This window comes from Dasypus novemcinctus, chromosome 3, assembly GCF_030445035.2.
Source record: "Dasypus novemcinctus isolate mDasNov1 chromosome 3, mDasNov1.1.hap2, whole genome shotgun sequence".
In the NCBI taxonomy this organism is placed as follows: Eukaryota; Metazoa; Chordata; class Mammalia; order Cingulata; family Dasypodidae; genus Dasypus; species Dasypus novemcinctus.
Genome location: NC_080675.1, coordinates 123409911 through 123428785, shown reverse-complemented (window position 1 = coordinate 123428785; position 18875 = coordinate 123409911). Strand labels below are relative to the sequence as shown.

The 18875-nt window shown below is 31.9% G+C and overlaps 1 protein-coding gene across 5 annotated transcripts in view; it reads right to left on the bottom strand.

Moving 5' to 3' along the window:
• DMXL2 (Dmx like 2) overlaps positions 1 to 18875 on the bottom strand; it is a 214016-nt gene that overhangs the window by 55668 nt on the left and 139473 nt on the right. For all 5 annotated transcript variants that reach the window (XR_011648432.1, XM_058294193.1, XM_058294194.2 and 2 more), the window contains exons 20-28: positions 17727 to 17896; positions 13529 to 13626; positions 12921 to 13086; positions 11688 to 11952; positions 7236 to 8308; positions 6639 to 6830; positions 5026 to 5102; positions 3430 to 3560; positions 1395 to 1643 (exon numbers count right to left, since the gene is read on the bottom strand). Coding sequence is in view for 4 of the 5 variants with exons in the window: in XM_058294193.1 (XP_058150176.1) it covers positions 1395 to 1643; positions 3430 to 3560; positions 5026 to 5102; positions 6639 to 6830; positions 7236 to 8308; positions 11688 to 11952; positions 12921 to 13086; positions 13529 to 13626; positions 17727 to 17896 (2421 nt within the window). In the remaining variant the exon portion in view is untranslated. The remainder of the gene's footprint in view (positions 1 to 1394; positions 1644 to 3429; positions 3561 to 5025; positions 5103 to 6638; positions 6831 to 7235; positions 8309 to 11687; positions 11953 to 12920; positions 13087 to 13528; positions 13627 to 17726; positions 17897 to 18875) is intronic.

Here is an 18875-nt window from a genome sequence, read left to right as displayed (position 1 = left end):
AGGTCCCAGGTTCGACCCCTGATACCTCCTAAAAATAAAACAAACAAATGAAGAAACCCCTCCTAAAAAACAAAACAAACAAACAAATGAAGAAAAAACTTGTGGGAGCCAGTGTAGCTCAGTGGTTGAGCTTTGGTTTCCCACATATGAGGTCTAAGGTTCAATCCCTGGTCCCAGCACCTTGAGAAAAAAACAAACCAAAAAAAAGTAGATCTCATGAAAAAACAAATGTCACTCAGTGGTTGAGTGCCTGCTTCTCATGTATGAGGTCCTGGGTTCAATCCCTGGTACCTCCTAAAAAATAAACAAACAAAATAAATAAAATAAATAAATAAAGGGAAGCGAATATAGTTCAAGTTGTTGAGTGCTTGCTTCCCATGTTCAAGGTCCTGGGTTCCATCCCTAGTACTTCCTAAAAATAAAACAAACAAACAAAAAAACCAGTTCTCATTGGGTAGCAGATGTAGCTCAGTGGTTGAGTGCCTGCTTCCCATGTACAAGGTCCTGGGTTCAATCCCCAGCACCTCCTAAGAAAACAAGACATTATTTTAGGACAAAAGTAAAACTGGAATATACAATGTAAGCTTTATATCAACATTGAATTTCTTGAACTTGATAAGTACACTTAAGGTAATTACATAAATGCCTTTCCTTGTTTGTAAGATATGTACATGGGAGTATTATGTGTTCAAGGAATACGTGTGTAACCTGCTCTCAATTGTTCAGAAAGATAGATTAGATTAGATAGATAGGTAGGTAGATGAAAAGAAAACAAAAGAAAAGAGAAGCAAAGAGAAAGGAAAAGGAAAGAAAAGAAAAGAGAAAAGAAGAAAAAAAGGCAAAGTGGTAAAATGTTACAACTGGTAGATCTGGGTATCTGGCAATGGGGGTGTGTTGGAGTTATCTGTATAGAGCGTGTATTATTTTTCAAATTGTCCTGTAAATGTGAAATAATTTTGTTTTTTAATAAAAAGCTATCTAAAAAAAAAAAAAGACACCAAGTGGAACAGCTGTTCTGCATATGACCATAAACTTCATCTGAAGTAAACAGCTGGTATGGCCTATAAAGGTTTTGAAGATTTATTCAAATCTACTTTCTTTAATTAAGAACTATCTTTTCATCATGACTTCATTCCTTAACTTTGTCTTCTCACTTACTTTATTTTTCCTTTATTTCTTTCTTATTCTTTCTCAAACATGCCGCAGTTGATTATCACTATATTTTTTATTCTAGCATGGGTTTAGTTATTTGCTATTCTTAAAAAAATAACGACTATACTTTAAACACTATTGATTTTCAAAATAAAAATTCTTAAAACATTAAAAAAGTCTTTAACATTGGAAATCATTTGTATTTGCATAATGATTTATTACTGATTTCAAACTTACATTACCTGATATATTTTCTGATTGCCTTCGAGGTTTTACAACAAGTTTCACGCCCCCTCCAAAAACGGCAGCCCACATGCGATTATTTAATGGGTGGGCTGCAAGTCGAAACAATTCATTGGGGGAATTTGTGGCAAGAGCATGTATCAATAAACTTAAGTAAACAGCAACAACAGCTTCACACAACAAAATGTTCAATTTTGGCTGGTCTTCATCTTGAGCAGAACTCAAGAGATTAATGAGTGAGCTCACACCTGAAAGGATATATAATATCACATATATATCAGAACAAAACACTGAAAGAAAAAAAATCCAAGTTTGCAATTTTAACAAAATATATTTAACTATATCACACAAAACATGTACTTCCATAATACGAGAAAGAAAATAAATGAGAGAAATAGATTATAATCTATAGACTAAAATAAGAATACATTCCTCTACAATGATATAATGAGTTAATAAATAGACAAACAAGGAATGGAGGGAAAGTTCTTCCTTACAGTAGAATTTCAATTAATAAGTAGAAGGATTGATAGAATTAGTACCATCTAGTAATCCTCACAGTAATATCTGATACAGGCAAAGTTGATGGATGTTGAAATTAGTAGGTGAAGGTATATTTTATGCATAGTCTCAAACTATCTCCTGAAAAGACACTTATTAAATTACAAATAAAAAAATAACTTTACCAAGGATAAACCTCGCAGACAACACCTTATGAAGAAATCAAAGGTTAATAGTCTTGGTAATGGGAGCAAGTGACATCCAGTGCCTCTTGATATTTTGCACTGAGAAGAGCACAAAATCTCTTTTGTGGTATTCCTGCCAAAAACACAACTGAATCTAATATTAAGAAAACAACAGAAAAACTCAAATTGAGGGGCATTCTAAAAATAGCCGGCTAGTACTCTTCAAAAGAGTCATGTTCATGAAAGACAGAGAAAAAAAATATTAAAGAAGACTAAAGAAGAAGCATTACAACTAAATGTTTCACAGACCAAAAAAAGGACATTACTGGGACACTGATGGAATTGAATGCCTATAGATTAGATAACAGTATTTTATTAACATTAATATGTTAAATTTGATAACTGTACTGTGGTTATGTGAAAGAATGTCTGTTTCTGGAAACACACACTGAAATATTTAGATGTAAAGGGATATCAGGTCACAACTTACTCAAACATTTCAGAAAAAAGTTACATACATACACTTATACACATAGGTATAGTGAGTGAGAAAGAGAGACGGCATGATAAAGCAAGTATGGTAAAATGTTAACATTTGGGAAATCTGGGTATAAGGCCTTCAAAAATTTTTTGCACTATTTTTGCAATTTTTCATAAATTTGAATCATTTCAAAATAAAACAAAAACAATGTATTTCTAGAAGCCTATGTATAACCAACTTTAATTACATATTTGGAGTTTGCCATTCCTTTCTACAGCCACTCTTGGAAAACTTCATTAATATTTAAACATTTAACTCAGCGTTATCAAACAATTAGAAGAAAAATGGACCGACATAGCAGAGTAGGAAAATGTATTAAGGAGAATAGAGAAGATTTGAAATACAGGATTTGGAGAATGAGAAAGAGAATTAACCAGAAAATGAGAAGGGTTGGCAGACAGCATGGCATATCTGCCATAGAATGGTCACATCCTAATATATAAATTTACACTCTTGGAATAATTGTATTTTCTCTATGTCTGTGATATTTCTCTCTAAGACTTTAATTCAGAATTTCTAAGAGTGTGATGTTCCCACATTTGAAAAGGCTTTTTTTTTTTTTTTTCTTTTTCATGCTGGTCAACACAGCTGATTTTTGAAGACTTAGCTTTGAGTCTTCAGATAACATTATAGTTCTTAAGAATTCCTAATCCACAGCAGAAGTCATCAGCATAAACAAACAAAAAGCAATTCATCAAGTCCGCAAAGAACAACTTTTAGGACATCTGTAGTTTTCTAAAAAAGGAATTGCTAAATAGAAGGTAAAATTTTTAAAAACTATATTAAAACAAATACTTAAATACTCACCAGGCCACTGAGCAGGAGATGAATTTGGTGTTGCATGTTCTTCAATGCTTTCTGTCCTTAGTCTTCTACGGTCACTTAAAAGAAGTCCTTGATAAGCCATTCCTGTAAACTGATTTCCTTCTATCTGACTACTAAAAAAAATAGGTTCAGTTATTTATTATCCTGACAGAAGTAATAAGCAACTACACTTTCTACACATATTATTATGATGATAATAATATAAACAAAGTTCTTAAAACTGAATTCATTGTTCTATTTATTTTAGAAAGTTTCTGAAATTAGTTACCAATATTTGAGAGCTTCTTAAAACAAAATGCCAAGATGACATATATTATACTACATTGGGCAAATGTTTAGTCTATTAAAAATCTTTTCCATAAACTACTTAATACTTTAAAATATTTTCATTTTTATACATGCACCCATTATTATTTATAAAAAGTCTGAGATGACACTACCACTGGTACCAGCACATATTAGAAAGTTTCAAGACACTATTCTTTTGCATTTCTGAGCTCTGCAAAGTTGCACAAACTTAAGCCTTAACTAAAACCTAACAAATCCTTTGGAGGATCTACTTTAGAAATATCTAATTTTAAGATCTAACATCTCCAGTACTCACTTCCCTCTCAATAATAGCTACCTTTTTGCAGTTGGGAAAAATAACAAATGCTGAAAGTAAAGATGACTTGCCAAGAATCTATCACGGCCTAAAGATTAGAAAACACATTTAAAAAATTTGAATTTTCAATTGGTGCCATTTTAATCAGATACTGATATCAAACAGCAAGCTGTCTTTGATCATTAAGATGACCACAGTCAATGGAATCTATTTTTTTTCTTTATTCACATTTCCAAATCTTTGGTGTTATTTAGATATGGCCTAAAAAGTTAAAATTAGAGTACAGGCCATTTTGAGAGAATAATTCTTAATAAGTAAAAATCTATACAAATGTTTAATACAGATTTAATGTGAATCTATTTACATTATAAACTTTTCATTATTAATATTTTAATCTGGGTCATCTTTCCAAATTGCTCTTACTACTTACATTTTCCTAGTCATTTAAAGGCAAAGTATACATGGATGAAAGCAATTTAACATTTGGAAAATTCCAAACCAATACTTTTAATTGATGTCACTTCTGAAGATTCTTATATAAGGTAATTCAATTTTAGGAATGTACTTTTTTAGTTTTTAAAAGTATTTCCTCTTTCAATTGAACGCTAGTTAAATATATAGAAAAGAATCCAATGCTGAAAGAAATAATTCCTAAGAAAAAAATTAGAAAACTTTGTATTATAAATTATTTTGGAGAGTGAACTCTTCTGATAAGGAAAAAATGATAGTGATGATATTAATTTCCATATACTATTTGTCATTTTATGTATTTCCCTGTTGTTAGTAGCTAAACCAACTAAGTAAATACTTTATTTCTGATTTTCTCCCTTCTATTAAAGCAGACATTTTTGTCATATTTGGAGATTTTTCAGTCCCTAAGGAATAGAACCTCAATGTAACTCTGGAACACTCTGATGTTTTTGCTGTATTAATATTATTTAGGGAGGGTTTTTTTTGTGTTTTGGTTTTTTTACCTGTAACTATGACTGTCACACAATGCTTGGTAAATTGATGCAGAAAGAGATGCTGCTAGTGAATGTAGTGTGTGCACCTAAAACCAAAACAACAAGAATTATATTTTGTACTAACATTTTTACACAGCAATAATATCTTAAAATTAGAAAACATCCATCCAGGAAACTAGCAATATCATAAATAAAACGATCATATAGGACACAACTATATTTTTATTTTCAAATTTCTAAAATGACACTCTCCTTTATGTAAATGCCTGCAACAAAGCTGACTAATTTAGACATACTTGTTCTAGCCTCTTAAAGATTAAACAGTAATATTTCAAAAACAGCAAGAACAAAATAAGTATAAAATTTCCAGAGCTTTTATTTAATCTGCATTAGGAAATGCCTCTTGATGAAAATACTTGATCATAGTAGTAAGAATTAATTGCATCTGTTTAGTAAAATATATACAATCACTGTGAAATGGCTCATTTTCCAGAAAGCAAGTAATTTACTTGATATTCATGAATAGGACAGTCTTAGAATTGCAAATTTAGTAAGTTTAAGAATTATTAATACAATATAAAACCACATCCTGAAACAACATATTGAATTAGCATTTTTAGACTCAGAAAATCTTAAAATTTGAAGAGACCTTAGAAATATATAGTTTCATACTCTTTGAAAGCCTTATCTAAATTATTTTTTGAATGTCACATTTCTAGAAACTGGAGAGGTTTACTTAGAAATTGTATGTATTTTATGCCTATGTGTCCATATTCATCCAACAAACAATTTAACTAAACCTCTGCTAAAATACTGATATAAATTAATAGATGCTATGGACTGGAGTCTCTATTAGGTTAATCTGACCAGTAAATCTTGGGTCCTTCAGAAGAATGTACTACCAGAGGGTGAATGCACCTTTCATCACACAAAAGAAATAAAAAATAAAAATGTTAGGGGACCGAGATGACATCAACTGGTGGAACTTGAAAAAGTACAGCACAAGGAAGCCTATGCTACTAGTACAGTGTAGATCTGATCAATCTCTCAGGTCCTGCCAAGAAGTAATGCATCAGTTTCTAAGTTTTCGGTGCATAGGTGTAGTAAATTTTGACAAAACTCTGGCTGCTCCTAATGATCAGATAAAGTGTTTATTCCTTATCACCTGGGAAATAGTAACAACGATACTTTCTCTGGGACCATTTCTGATCACTCATAATTCTCTCCCATGTATTTCCCAACTTACATTTTCACAATGTCTTGGCATGTAAGCAAACAGTCATATATATATTTCTAACTTAATGGCTCATGTAAGGATGATGGAGAAGTTAAAGAAAAATTTAAAGAAATAAGTGGCAAAGATACTGTGTAGAAAATTAATTTTCTTACCAAAAAAATATTTTTATAAGAAAATAGTTTTATCACCAAGATAATAACTTTTCTAAAAGTAAGATGAATGCTTACTGTTAAATTACAATTATTGGACAAATAATCTTGAACTAATCACTTATAAAAATAATAAAAGCACTAAAATATTTCTTCCAAGTTTGAACTGGAAGACAATATAACATATTTACCTTCTCAGTGTGTACAGTATCAAATGATTATAAACTTTACATTACCTTCACATCTTCAATACTGGGATGAGGTGGAGTTTTCATCTGAACAATAGTATAAAGTATATCATGGATGTGATTATTTAAGTACAAGACAGGATTAGCTATGACTGTTTTTGTTGATGCAATACTTGCTGAAAGCAGAGGTAGGGTGGTAGGCAATGGGAGTGGAGACTGGAGCTGCTTTACTGTAGTTTCCTGAGGGTGACAGTGGATTATTTTTTTCAAAGACATTAAAAAGAAGGAGAAAAAGCAATGAATAGCTATGAGATAAAGTACTGGCGATAAACATTTGAATAAAAACCAGTATGTTTACTTATTTATTCATTTCACAAAAATTTATTGAGCGCCAATTATGTACCAGGTACTATGCTAGATGCAGATGATACAAAGATGAATAAGACACAGCTGTGCTCTCAAGCTCTCAAGCCTATTCTTTATAACCAAAACAGACAAAAAATATCCATAGAGTATAAATAAATACCTCCTAAATATGTTTAGATTATTTAGATTAACTAGTAAAAAGAGGTTTATAGCTTTAACTAGAAGAGCTAATGAAATTATTAAAATAACCAAGATTGAAAATAAAAGGGACAATCATACCTGCTGTGATTCTTGCAGCAAAAACTTGAGTTCCATCCTTACAGAGGCCAGACCACCACCTTGGGCCCCATGAAGACTACAGTAACTAAGAAACACTCTTAGGAGATCTTGGTTTTTCTGCAACCACAACTTTCGTCTTTCTGCATGCTCTCGTTTAGCCTGCAATCTTCTTCTTTCTATTTGGTGGCGCTCATAGGAAACAATATCTGGTTTGTCTACCATTTCTTCCTGATCCAGAAGTTCACTCTCTACTTCAGAATATATTTTACTGGAATATTCTTTAAGAACTGATTCATGATTACAGATTTCATGCAAAGCAGCAATTTCCTTTTCAAGCCAGTTATAGAGCTGAAATCTGAGTTTTCCTCCATCTACTTCATAACCTGTAGCCAATGTTCTTAGTTCAGTCATGAGGATCTTTAAACAAGCTCTGAATTTTAGTTGTTCAGCAATCACATCAACTTCAGAGTCACCTTCAATAAAATCCTCTTCCTGAGGCGTCAATAACATATTAGAGTCTGGGGCTTTCTGATCTTCTTGTCTATCCATCTCCCTGAAATCTGTCCTTTTCATTACTAAACCAACACCATCCTCCTCCTCTTTTAAGGCACTATCATGCTCTTCACCCCAATCAAGATTAAGAGGTTCCTCATCAACTTTTAATATTGGCTGACTCCAGTCAAACTGTGATGAGGTTACATTTGACCAATCAATGCTGGAACTTCCATTGCCATCACTCTGAGATTTTGAAGGTACATCACTCTTCTTTTCAGAAATGAAATCAGGCTGATCTTTTTTTACAGGTAAGGCAGATATTCTGGTTACTTTTGGAATTTTGGAGAGTACTTCCAAGGCTAAAACAGGGCATCCAACTTTAAAATGAGCATTTGCAGTGGTAAAGAATAACTTTCTTTCTATGAGGTTAATTTTATCAACAAAGTTTTTCTCAGTTTTGAGACCTAATGTTGTCAAAGTTCCTTCAGGGGAGGTAAGATTTCTTCGAATAACCAAAGGATGAGCTCGAAGATAGTTGTAAAAACTAAATACCACTGGGTTACAAGATTTGATGGTAACTGCCGAAATCAAACAGATACAATCACATGGCACTGTAGTAATTTATAGTCCAACAGAGTAGCACATGTCAGTATTTCCTCAAAAGTAAAGGATACTTAAATATTATCCTGGGATAAGTTAAACTATGGCAAATCCACAAAATATAGAACACAGCAGTTAAAAAAAAAAAAAAAAGAATCTCCCTATATGTGGCTACGGAGTGCTGCCCAGGACATATTGTCAAGTAAAAGAAGATGCTGAAAAGTGTGTATAATATACTACTATTTTTCTAGGAAAGAGGTGAAGGGATACCAATACCCACATCCATACTTGCTTGTATTTTTGTAATGGAAGGAGCAAATAAAAAAATTTTAGTTAGCTCCCCAAAAAGGCAATGGGGGGAGCTGAGGAGAGATGAGAGGGAAGGAAACCAGATTTTTTGGAAAAATATCTTGGTTGTATTCTTGATTTCAAAATCATTTCAACATTTTATTTAATTATAACATAAAATAATTTTTAAAAGTAATTATCAAAAAGCAAAATTAAACAAATGAACTTAATTGTGTACCAAGTTGGTAGTATAACCAGACAGGGATGAACTATGAAAAGCAAATTTTAAAACAAGTAATTTGACTATACATCCTTAGAGGTATATTCCATAAAAACAAAAGAACTGCAAAAAAAAAAAAAAAAAAAGACAAACTGCTTGCATAATCAGGTTGTTATGTGTTATTATTCTGAAATTATTACATGCATATAAAATAATATATTAATGTCAGGAGAATTCAAATTTTTTATTATAAAATATAAGTTTGAAATCTAATAAGAATTCTATAGTTTATATTTGAAATTTCGGTGTGAATTCATAATATATATTCTCTCAGAAAAAAAGAAAAAACCTAAGCATTTCCTAGTTCACATTCACTGAGAAGGCCTAGCAATAATGACTAACCCAGTAGCAGTAAGGAACCTTGCTCCAAATGTGGCCCCTCAATATTATTTTACCAAGATTCTTTGGAGAAATGGCCAATTTCAGGTCTGGGGCAGGACATATACAAGATGACCTAAAATATCTTATCAAGCCAGAAAGCAAGGAAACTATCAAGAACTACAAGTATAATGTCCAAAGAATTCTGGAACTAACTCAAAGAGTTAAGTTAAAGGGGCAATCAGAGCGTCCAAAAAAATAAACCGCAATGAATTAAAACACAAATATAACTTAGCCTATGAGTTCAAAATTACCTTTATCAAAAAAAAAAAAAAAAGCACTAATTGGCCACCTTTGTAGGATGCTAGGGAACCAACCCATTATTTGGAAAACTGGCAGAGAAAAAATCAAGCATTTATGTACCTTTCATTACACAAACTGCTGTACCTCAGGGTTATCAAACAGTTGCCATGGGGTATTTTAGCTCATAGAGACAGGACAGGATGATAAATTAGAATATCACCATTTTACAAACACTAATAAAATAAAAGATCTAGGCAATGATCAGTGATCGCTGTTAATATCACAAAAAAGCAAAACAACTCAACATTACAAGTCCTTGATAGAAATACTCCAAACTATCTGTAGTATTTCTGCCAGAAAAACAGATAAAAGCCTCTAGAATCTTAATTTCTGCTATATAGGAAATACAGAGAACACAGGAAAGTGGAACACACTAAATGACACCAAAGGGACTCAATCACAAAATCCAAAATGCAGGAAACTACAGGATAAACAACCTGACCTCTTTAACAAATAATTGCAAGGGGGAATAAAAGGGGAGGAACCTGTGGACTAAGGTAGACACAAGAGAATCCTCAAACAATCACAATATATAGGCCATATGTGGATCTTGATTCAAACAAATAAATTGTAAAAAACTCTGTAAGACAACCAGGAAATCTGAACACTTACTGTATATTTGAAGATAATTAATAAATTTTTTTAAAATTTTAGGTTTGATACTATAATGGATTTTTAAAAATACAGTTGATATTTTAGAGATATGCATTGAAATATTTATAGATGAAATGATATACCTAGAATTTCCTTCAAAATAAATCTATATTAAAAATGGAAGGGGTGGAATGAATGGGAGTATATATGAAACAATATTGGTTTGAGCTGGTAATTACTGAAGCTGGGTGATAGATTCACAGATTTTACTAATTATTCTCCCTTTTGTATATGTTTGAAAATTTCCATATAAGAACTTTTAAAAAAAATTAACCTGGAAAGCATGAGAAAATTTAGAAAAACTTCCTTCTATAAAAATTTGAACATCTCACTACCTAGGTAGCTTGCATACTTGGGTTTTTTTTTCCTTATAAAGATTTTCTTTTTATTTCCTGTACTTTGAAAATTTTAATAATGTACAATATTATATTTCTTCTTTATAAAGAAGAAAGTAAAAAATTGGGACTTCATGTCCTTATTCACATTAACTCCTTTTAATATTTAAAAACAATAAGAAGGTAAGTATAAAAAGGAAAATATAAGGCCAGAAAATCATAACTCAGAAAGCACAAAATGAAAAGTAAAAGTTTACATCTTCCCACTCCTTTTCCCAAAAGGTAACAAGTAACCAGTATTTAGTTTTTTTGTGATTCCTTCCAGGAAACAAAGAGAGAGAGAGTATATGTATGAATTTGTGTGTGTTTATGTACACATGCATATACACACACATATGTAAAACTCCACAAAAACCACGTTGTTTTGAATCTTGTTTTTCTTTACTTAGTAATACAACACATATTAACACATCAATCTGCCTCATTTTAAAACCAGCACACTGTTTCTACAGTGTGGGTATATTACAATTTTTTAGCTATTCTATTCACAAATACTTTAAATGTTCCACTTTTTATTATTGTAAACAATGTTGACGAGTATCCTTCAAATGCTTTAAAAATCTAAATTATTTGGAATGCCTAAGAGTAAGGAAATTTACCACACAATGATAGGGTTTTTCCCAGCCCATGCGCTAACCCAATATGTACAACAGAAATTGGCTATATGATCATGTTGAAAGAGCTATATAAGATGGCAAACAATCTATATGCTTCAGGTTTATATGAAATTAAAATAACATTATAACTCTATCATATATCTTGGCATACAACTGTGAAAGTAAAAATGTTTGTGAAAACTTCTTAGTACTACTTAAATTATGAAAGAAAATGCTAGATTTAATTACAAGTTGTGACTAATACTTTACCAACACAAAAATTTTTGATAATAATTTCTCTAAATTGAAAAATAAATCTGGTAATGACTGAAATATTTTTTATCTAAATGAACATTAGTTTAAAAACTGTCGACTGAAATATTGTTTTTTATCTAAATGAACATTAGTTTAAAAACTGTCTTTCTTAAAAAAGGAAATAGAGAAACCAAATAAAATTTCTTACCTTGAAGTTCATCCTCCTCCTTTGGTGTTTGTTCTAGTAATGTGTCCAAAGCTCGGGTATAATCTTTCATTACCCAATAAGCAAGACTTCGCAGGAAAGGATCAGGATGCAGTTTTTTGCAATTGAATCCTGAGCCATCCTTTTGGCAACCCAAAATCTTCTGATTTAGGATGGATATGTAAGTGGATGAGGTCTCAAATTCAGATTCATATAAACGGGCAATAACCATGGCCAGCTGAATATCTTCCATTTTTTCAAGACATACCTATAAATTTAAATATTTAGAAATACTTATTTAATTATTTAGAGAGATGAAATATCCCACATATATCCTGAAATTATCTATCATCTCTATCCTCATGTTTGGGGGAGGGGACCTGGACTGAGACAGTGAAGGGAAGTTAAAGGAGAGGGGATCAAGGAATAGCAAGAAACAGAGGAAGAGACTCAAACTGAGTAGCTTCCATCTAGAAAGATCATTTATAAAATAGCATAAGACTTGGGTCAATTTAAATTAGTAAGTTTGAAAATTAAATACCACTTCTGACATTTAAATTTATAAATCAATTCCCCTTAATTTCCAAATATATTTCTACATCAACAATAACTATTACTATGTTAAAAGGACTTTCCATTTACATAGTAAATAGATAAACAGTTCATGAAATAAAGCCACATATTCTATTCCTACTCTCTGGGAGGTTATTTTCTAATATAACTAGTGATCCTGAGAATGGGATAACTCAACCAATATGAGGGTCTCTTAATCAACATTTCTCTTCTTCTCTTGGGTATCTTCTAGACTACTTCCCATTGCAAAATTAACTGTTCTGTTAAAAAAAACATATGCCTGAGATAATTGCGAAAACTATTAATAATTCTAAATTTAAAGAAATTTCACTTTGTTAGAAGGCTGTACCTACGTACCTTAAATAGTTCAGAATCACGATATGGCCAAGAAAACACTTATAAACCATTTTCTGACATTATTTCATACATTCTATAGATTATCTTGAAACCCAATAGGCCCTATACAAAATTTTTCATTTTTATTTATCCCTTGAATTTATTTGTAAGTTCATTTGCTATACTGTCATTGCTTAAATTCAGCAACCTCTACAGTTTTTCTCTGTAGTTATTACAAACTTATTACAAAAAAACCATAACAATCTCCTCTATGATCAAGTTTTCAATCTCTTAGAAGTATTTCATAGCTTGCTTTCTTATTTATACCTCTATGGCATCTTTCAATGAACCAGCTAACAGGAAAAAAGCAGCAGATTGTTCAAAGCGTTGTTTTCCAAGTAAAGAAAAAGCATTTTTCAAAGCAGCTTTACGCCACCTATCTTCATTAAAATTGTGGCTGAAAAATGTTGTCATTTTTTCATCATGTTGTGACCTGGGAACCAGAGTGCATATATCAGTGGTTAAACCAAATTTATTGTGAATCCTTTATAGAAAGTGTGAAAATAAAAAAATTTTAAAACTCAAAAACCCATCTAAAAGAACAATGATAGATATGTGATATCAAACTTTTCTTCACTCCTTCTAATAAGGAAAGCTAACAATAACAATGCCTTACACATACCAAATAGGAAACAAACACATTATTTTTTCACTTTCCAAAGTGCATTTATCTTTTTTTTTTTTTTCCACAACACCCACCTTTTAAGCTAAGTTGGAAAGATAATTTGCTCATTTTTTTTACACAAACGAATCAAGGCACAAAGAAGTAAGCTGATTTGACCAAGCTCATATACCTAATTAGTTTCAAAAGCATTAGGTTTCTGATTCCCAGCACAAACTTCATTCCATTAAATCATGGTGTTAATGCAACTTACCTGAACAAACCCCATACTACTGCTTTCTTCTTCATTGAAAGGTAGAACAAAGCAGCATCCAAGGCATCATTGTTCCTTTGAAAAGAAGCTTTGGCAACCTAAGTAGTAAATACAACATTATATTAAATTAACTATTTGATAAAATAATTAAAATCGATTAATCAAAAATTAATGCTTCCCTGCCACTCCCAAGGCTAACAGAAACTATGACGATGGGGAAAAAATTGGCTCTATTCCAAGATCTCCAGTAGTTTCTGATACACACTCCTAGAGAGAGACATTTGCATGCTGTAAATTGTAATAAAAATTAAAATAGCTGCTAATGCTTCACTGAGTACTTACCAGGGACCAGGCACCAGTCTAAGCACCTTGCATGTATCTTACTAAATTACTGAAACCCATAAGATACTATTGCCATTTCCATTTTTACAGAAGAGGACACTGAGAAACAGAAGGTAAATGAATTATGTAAGGTCATCTAGTACAGGGTGGAAAAGGGAATAGAAACCAGGTGGAAAAAAAAAAAGACTAACATAAAGAAGGGAGACAATTCAGTAGATGTGAACTTTTTCATGAAAATTCATAAAATGTTAACTTCTATGGTATATGTGAGGTCACAATTTAAGGCTGTCTCAACTAATATTGACATAAACAGATACCTGTGAATATTTTAAAATTTACATACATTTTAAAAACTACAGACAAAAATAAAGGTTCTGGTGGGTTTTTTAAAACATACTTAAAAACACTTTTCTGGCACTTTTAAATCAAATTTTGACAATTCTGAAGGAATGGCACTCTTTCTAGCACATGATTAAAATACAGAAGACTGAATCTCCTTTACTTTAAAGGGCTTACAAATTTCAGTTCTTCAAAAATTCCATGAGAAAAAGTTTTAATGAGTATATTATTCTCTATGTAATATAACTGGTAACATCCTTAGACCTATATAACCAAAGTTACTGAATTTACACAGAACCATACAACTCAGTTTAAGTTTAAATATTATCTTAAGCCAGGTAAGCAGTTGTCATTCAAGTGGTCACTCCTGGGTTCAGTTGCCAGTGCCTCCTAAAAACAAAAAAAAACAAACAAACAAGCAAACAAACAAAAAAACCAGCTCAGGGGAACCAATGTGGGTCTGTGGTTGAGCACCAGTTTCCCACATACAAGATCCTGGGTTCAATCCCAGGCTCCTACACCTCAAATAAAAAAAAAAAAATTTAAATTAAGCCTATAACATTATTGTATAGAACTGTATTGTTTTAGACACAGTACCACACAAACCATATCTCATTTCTCAAATATGCTGAGATATAGCCTCTACAAATCACTAAGTTGAGAAGCATACCAATAAAGTCAACAGATGTTTTATTAGCTCATAATGACTAAGGGTAAAGCAGGAAACTACAGGAGCATGAGAGACAGAGGACACCTAATATTGCATCACAAAAATAAAATGTGCCCTTTTTGACTAGTTGTTTTCAATACTATTTTAATTCCCTTTCCCTTTGTTTAGTATTTTCTCTGATCTTATTATTTAACTTAGTGCTTCAATATGTTCAATTATTTTTAAAGGAAGATTTATTCAAATTCAGTTAAAGATCTTTCAAGGCAAAAACTCACAAATCTATCTATTTAAACTTGTTATTGCTATTCTTTGTGTCAGATATTATGTTGGCTAGGTATTGGAGAAATAATATTAAATAAGACCTTATTTTTTATCTTATTTTGTCTACTGGAGGATTATATGCCATGGTGATATGAATAAAATACATTGTAATAAGGGATATAATACAATTATGACAAAAGAGCCTCCTCTAAGTTAGTGTTTTTGGAAACGAAACTTCAGAGCATTTCCAATGTTGTCATATTGGTCCTCAGACCTGGCTTCACATTAGAAATAGAATAATTGTTTTTAAATCACTTTTTTAAAAGTTCATGATGCTTAGGCCCTGCTGGTTAATTAAATGAGCATCTCAGGCCCTGCCAGGACAGAGTTTGTATTGTTTTAATGTTTCCCCAGGTGATTCTAAAGTGCAGCCAGAGTTGAGAACCAATGTTTTAGATACTTGTTCCTTTTCTTTCTCTTTGACATTTTTCTGGACTTTTTGAAACTTACATAAAAGGATTTTAGAATTTATCAAATGTTTTTCTGATCTCATTAAAGCTACACAGTCATCCTTTTAGAAAAGCATTATTATCCCCATTTTGCAGAAAACATAACTGAGGCTCAGAGAAAATACACATTAGAAACAGGCAGTTGAAAGAGGACTTGAGCCCAGGTATTCATAATCTAGTCTTTCTCTCTACTGCACTTCTAGCAGAAACTTTGAAACACATTTTAAATACTTTGAAGACTTCTCATTACTATACTTTCCCCTATATAACTTTATTTCTTAATATTTTTTTATTTTTTTAAAAGATACTTAGATTACATAAATGGTACACCAAAAATATAGGGATTCCCATATACCCCACTCCCCACACCTCCCCATACATAAATCTCTTTAATTTTTTTAAAGATTTATTTTATTTATTTCTCCCCCCTTGCCCCGTTGTTTGCACTAATTGTTTGCTTTCTGTGTCTGTTTGTTGTGTGCTCTCTGGGCCTGCTCGACTTCTTTTTAGGAGGCACTAGGAACCAAACCCAGAACCTCCCATAGTTTAATTTTAAGAAGTAAACAACTTGTGGAAACAAATCATAAATACATACCAGAAATACTCAATTATAATGACCCAAGACATCTTTGACTAGAAATTTAAGAGATCTTTATAGAAAATATCAAAACATTTCAGATAAAATATGATATTCTCTTTTTCTCACTGCTTTAGAATAGAAAAAAAAATTTAACATAGAATACTGTATTATTTACATGCTATAAAAATTAACTTCCTATGCACACCAGAATGTATATTTCTTGGTTGGTGTGAGAGAAAACTTCTTACACTTATGCCCATTTTGAGAACAGAAATATTACTAGTTCACTGTCTAACACATAGCAGGGCAAAGAAAATTATATTCACATTTCCAACTGTGATCAGAGGACCATGTACTGTTTACTGAATCACAGGATGCTAATTTAATATAAAGAAGCCATAACCCAATCCCAGACCCACAATGTTACAAGCTCTGGGGAAAGGGTTGGGGGGTATGCATTTTATTTTAAATAAGTTTTTCAGGTTATTCTTCTGACACTGACATTTCAGAACTACTATTCTGGAGAAAGGACAGAGGGAAGGGTCTCTGCATTACTGGGAAGCAAAAATTCATACTTCACAAATATAGTACTACGATTATACTTCGAGTAATTTTAATAGTCTCTTAAAAGCAAAATATGAATGAGAAATTCCACTTTCCTAAGCCTGGGAGAGTGGAAAGGGCACAGACTAAACCTAATACTTATAAACAGTGGGAGCTTAGGTTGGTTATTTAACCTCTTTGAGTCTTAGTTCCATCATCTGTAAAATGGAGATGGTTGCATGGTGTTTATGATATTATATGAAATAATTTATGAAAAGTCACTAGCTCCAATGCTGGTACACAGTAGATACTCAATAAATGTTCCTTTCTGCAACACGGGAAGACTGTTCACTTCCACTAACAAATAAAAATGTATTTTTTTTCTAAAAGCAGTCTTCCTCAAATAAAAACTACCAGAAAACCAATTCCAAAAAACTACCTTTATAAAGTGTATAGCATGTTTCACTTGCTGGCACAAATATTCTTGAAGTGCATGTAAATCAAAACTGTTTTTATTGAATATTTTAAATATGCAAAGCAAGTTTGTTATTTAATAAACTAGACATGCAGAAATCCTTCATATAAAAAGAAATTTTTTTCTTTGTAATGTAAATAACTGACAAGAACTTAAGTTTATTTTCTAAATTGAGATAATTGTATTTTTTTAATACTAGGACACAAAACCAACTGATAGCAGAAAATACTGCTATTCCATAGGTATATTATAAATTCACTATACACAGTGAAAGACAACTGATATCTAAGTGCATAGACATTTTATAAAGGTCAAGTTTTTGGATTTTCTAAAAAATCTTATTTAAAAAATTGTCAGGCCCTCAAAATGTACAAACTAATTCCTCAATACAGATAGTTTGCTTTTCTGGAAGATTTTTTTTTCCCTTTAAGGACAGACTTTTTTTTTTTTAACGTCACAATCCAATGAAATCAAGTTACCTTTTCAATGCATCTTCGAAGAGTGTTAATATTCCTAACCCACCAAGCTATTCCCATAGCTCTTAACTCAGACCACTGAGGGTCCCCTCTCTGAATTGCCGGAATCATATTAATCAGTTCTTCCTCAGCTTCAGAATGAAAAGCCCAGGCAAAATGGCATGTAGACACACCTAAATTGGAAATACAAAATAACAACCTTCAAGAACTATATTAACAAAGGACAAAAGCAGTTTTTCTACATAGTCAGGTATTTATTCATTCTGGAAAGATTTTCCAGTAGAAAGGAAGAATGAAAGAAGTCTGTCACCATTCAGGATTTTATACTATAAGCTTCTGCATACAAGACCAGTGACAAAATACACAAAACTAAAAACTCTATCTTTTGCTCAAACATATTTGCATTTTTCCTACAAAAATATAGACATTAAAACAATCATCAGAAAGAAAGATATTTGAATACTGAGCCACTGTAATACCTTTACATGTAGACATGGCCAACTTATCAAGAGTGAAAGCACTTGGCCCACATGTTTGGGTGTTGTTTCACAGTGCCATTTGCTTGAGGGCCATGTCCTTTAGAATTGAGTACTGAAAACTATCTCATTCTTCCTTCTGGCTCTGGCGCTAAATATTACTTCAAAGCAAGCTCTAAACATCATGAAAGTTCTAAGGAATATCAGGGGTAAGACAGCCACGAGGCACTTTCCTCTGCCTTTAGTGCCTTGAATTAAAAGTAGTTTAAGCCAGCCTAATATTCTTTTTTGCATGATAAAAGACTGACAAAATGGGCTTAGTGACACCTTCAGTGTCACTTGAGAATACAAGTGAGTTTATTAATAGTATAACTATTGGTAATACTCCAATAGTTAGAGAAAGTGAAGAGAAACATGAAGGAAGTGAACCACACAGAATGCTGATAGATAATGGGAATGTTTGGACGAACCCAGAGGAGTCTTAGAAAGAAATCAGACCAGTCCACGTAGCCTTCTATAAGAACCCATCTTAGAAACAAAGAAATGTCTGAGGTCAATTTCAGTCACATTAGAACTCAGGCCTCTCAAAGCTGTAAGTCCAGCTATATTACTGCATGTAATTTCTTTTCATTAACAACTACTATATAGACATCACATGTAGTTTAAGCTTTTCTAA